At 51.1% G+C, this 1,627-nt stretch overlaps 1 protein-coding gene across 1 annotated transcript in view; it reads right to left on the minus strand.

Moving 5' to 3' along the window:
* Positions 1 to 1,627, minus strand: part of LOC104993937 (killer cell immunoglobulin-like receptor 3DL1) — a gene marked incomplete at its 5' end in the record, with an annotated part of 8,927 nt that overhangs the window by 4,582 nt on the left and 2,718 nt on the right. Inside the window, 2 exon segments of the mRNA XM_010847363.1 lie at positions 233 to 283; positions 1,254 to 1,549. Coding sequence (XP_010845665.1) covers positions 233 to 283; positions 1,254 to 1,549 — 347 coding nt within the window.

The raw sequence follows: 1,627 nt of genomic DNA on the forward strand, positions 1-1,627 counted from the left end.
CATGGGGTCAAATCACTTGGTCTCGCTTTGTTCACTTTAGAAATTCCCAGTCCCAGAGAATGAGAAACTCAATGCCCTCTCTGGTTCTAATACAGACCATGATCTCAAATGCTGACATGACAGGGATGTTGAGGAGCCCAAAGTCACAACTGGGAGATGGTAGAATGAACACTCACACAGGGACCCTCTGTCTTCTCAGAAATTTGCTGAGATAGGAGACCGTCTTGCTTACCTTCTGTGGTGTGTGGATCCATGATTGATGGGCAAGTACTTGTAGTGGATCCTTGGGGAAAAAAGCCAGAAGGGGTGAACAGTAACTTTCCTTGCCACCCGCACCCCCATAGGAGGACTTTTGTTTCTGGAATGTTGACCTCCTGCCTGTCCTTGACTCTGTCATCTCTCAGAGCACTGATGGGGGAGGAGAGAGCTTCTGGTCCCTCACCGTGAATGCATTGAGTAGACCTTCCATCCCAGAGAAGAGATGGTGGAAGGAGGCAGGAAGGATATGCCTGGCGATGAAAGACAGCTGTAAGCAAGAGACATCCTCTCTGCTCTAGAGTATCAATGCTCCCTAATTGGAAAATCACCTGCATGTCAAAGGTGCTACTGGGAAAACATTAAGAGCAAGGGGCCAATGCAATCCTGATCCTCCTGAATGAGCCCAGCCTCTCCTCCTCCTTGTTCTGCCCTGACCCTTTTCTTTATTTTCTTGGATAGCCAGGACTCTGATGTGGAGCATCCATACAGGAGGTGCAAGAGGGTTGAGATGCCATCTACCATCTCTCTTCCTCTCTGGTTCTCATTGCCTCCATTTCTCCAGAAGCCCTAAGGTCCCCTGATGCCAGCACGGAGACCTTGAGATAGAGCTCAGTGATACATAAGATATTGTGGAAAAAGCCAAACAGCCTTTTGGGCCACCGCAATGTGATTTAGTGTATTGTAAAGCATGGGACTCTTCATGGGTTCTCCAGGCAAGAATACTGGAATGGGTTGCCATTTCCTCCTCCAGGGACCACATTTTGTCATGAATCTTCACTATGATCCATGAGACTTGGGTGGCCCTGCATGACTGGCTCATAGCTTCACTGAGGTATGAGGGCCCCTTCACCACTACAAGGCTGTGATCCATGAGGAGGAGAGAGTGAAGGACAGAGGAGTCTGTCGTGCTGCAGTCCACAAGGTGGCAAAGAGTTGGACACAACATATCGACTGAACAGGAACAACAAAGCATGGGCCAGGAAGAGGTTCCTCACCTGTGACAGACAGGAACAGTGGGTCGCTGGAGTCTGACCACAAGTAGGGAGAGCGAGTGAAGGAGCTGTAGCACCTGTAGATCCCGCTGTGGGCTGGGGTCCCAGGACCAAGAGGGAACTCTGCCTGGAGTGCTCCGCGGGGGCCCTGCCCTCCAGCAAGAAGGTGCTCAAGGTCCTCCCCCTCCCTGAGCAGATGGAACTGGTCAAAGGTGCTTTCGGAGCTGCAGACCAAGGTCACGTTCTCTCCTGACCTCACCACAGGGCCGCCCTGGGCTGAGAGGGTTTCTTGGACAGACCTGGAAGGAGGAGACCTTGATCTTAGAGCACAAAGTGTCTCTAGTCCTAAGTATAAGACTAAAACCCAAAGTGTGCAA

This window comes from Bison bison, unplaced genomic scaffold (genome assembly GCF_000754665.1).
Source record: "Bison bison bison isolate TAMUID 2011002044 unplaced genomic scaffold, Bison_UMD1.0 scf7180017849552, whole genome shotgun sequence".
Classification (NCBI taxonomy): Eukaryota; Metazoa; Chordata; class Mammalia; order Artiodactyla; family Bovidae; genus Bison; species Bison bison.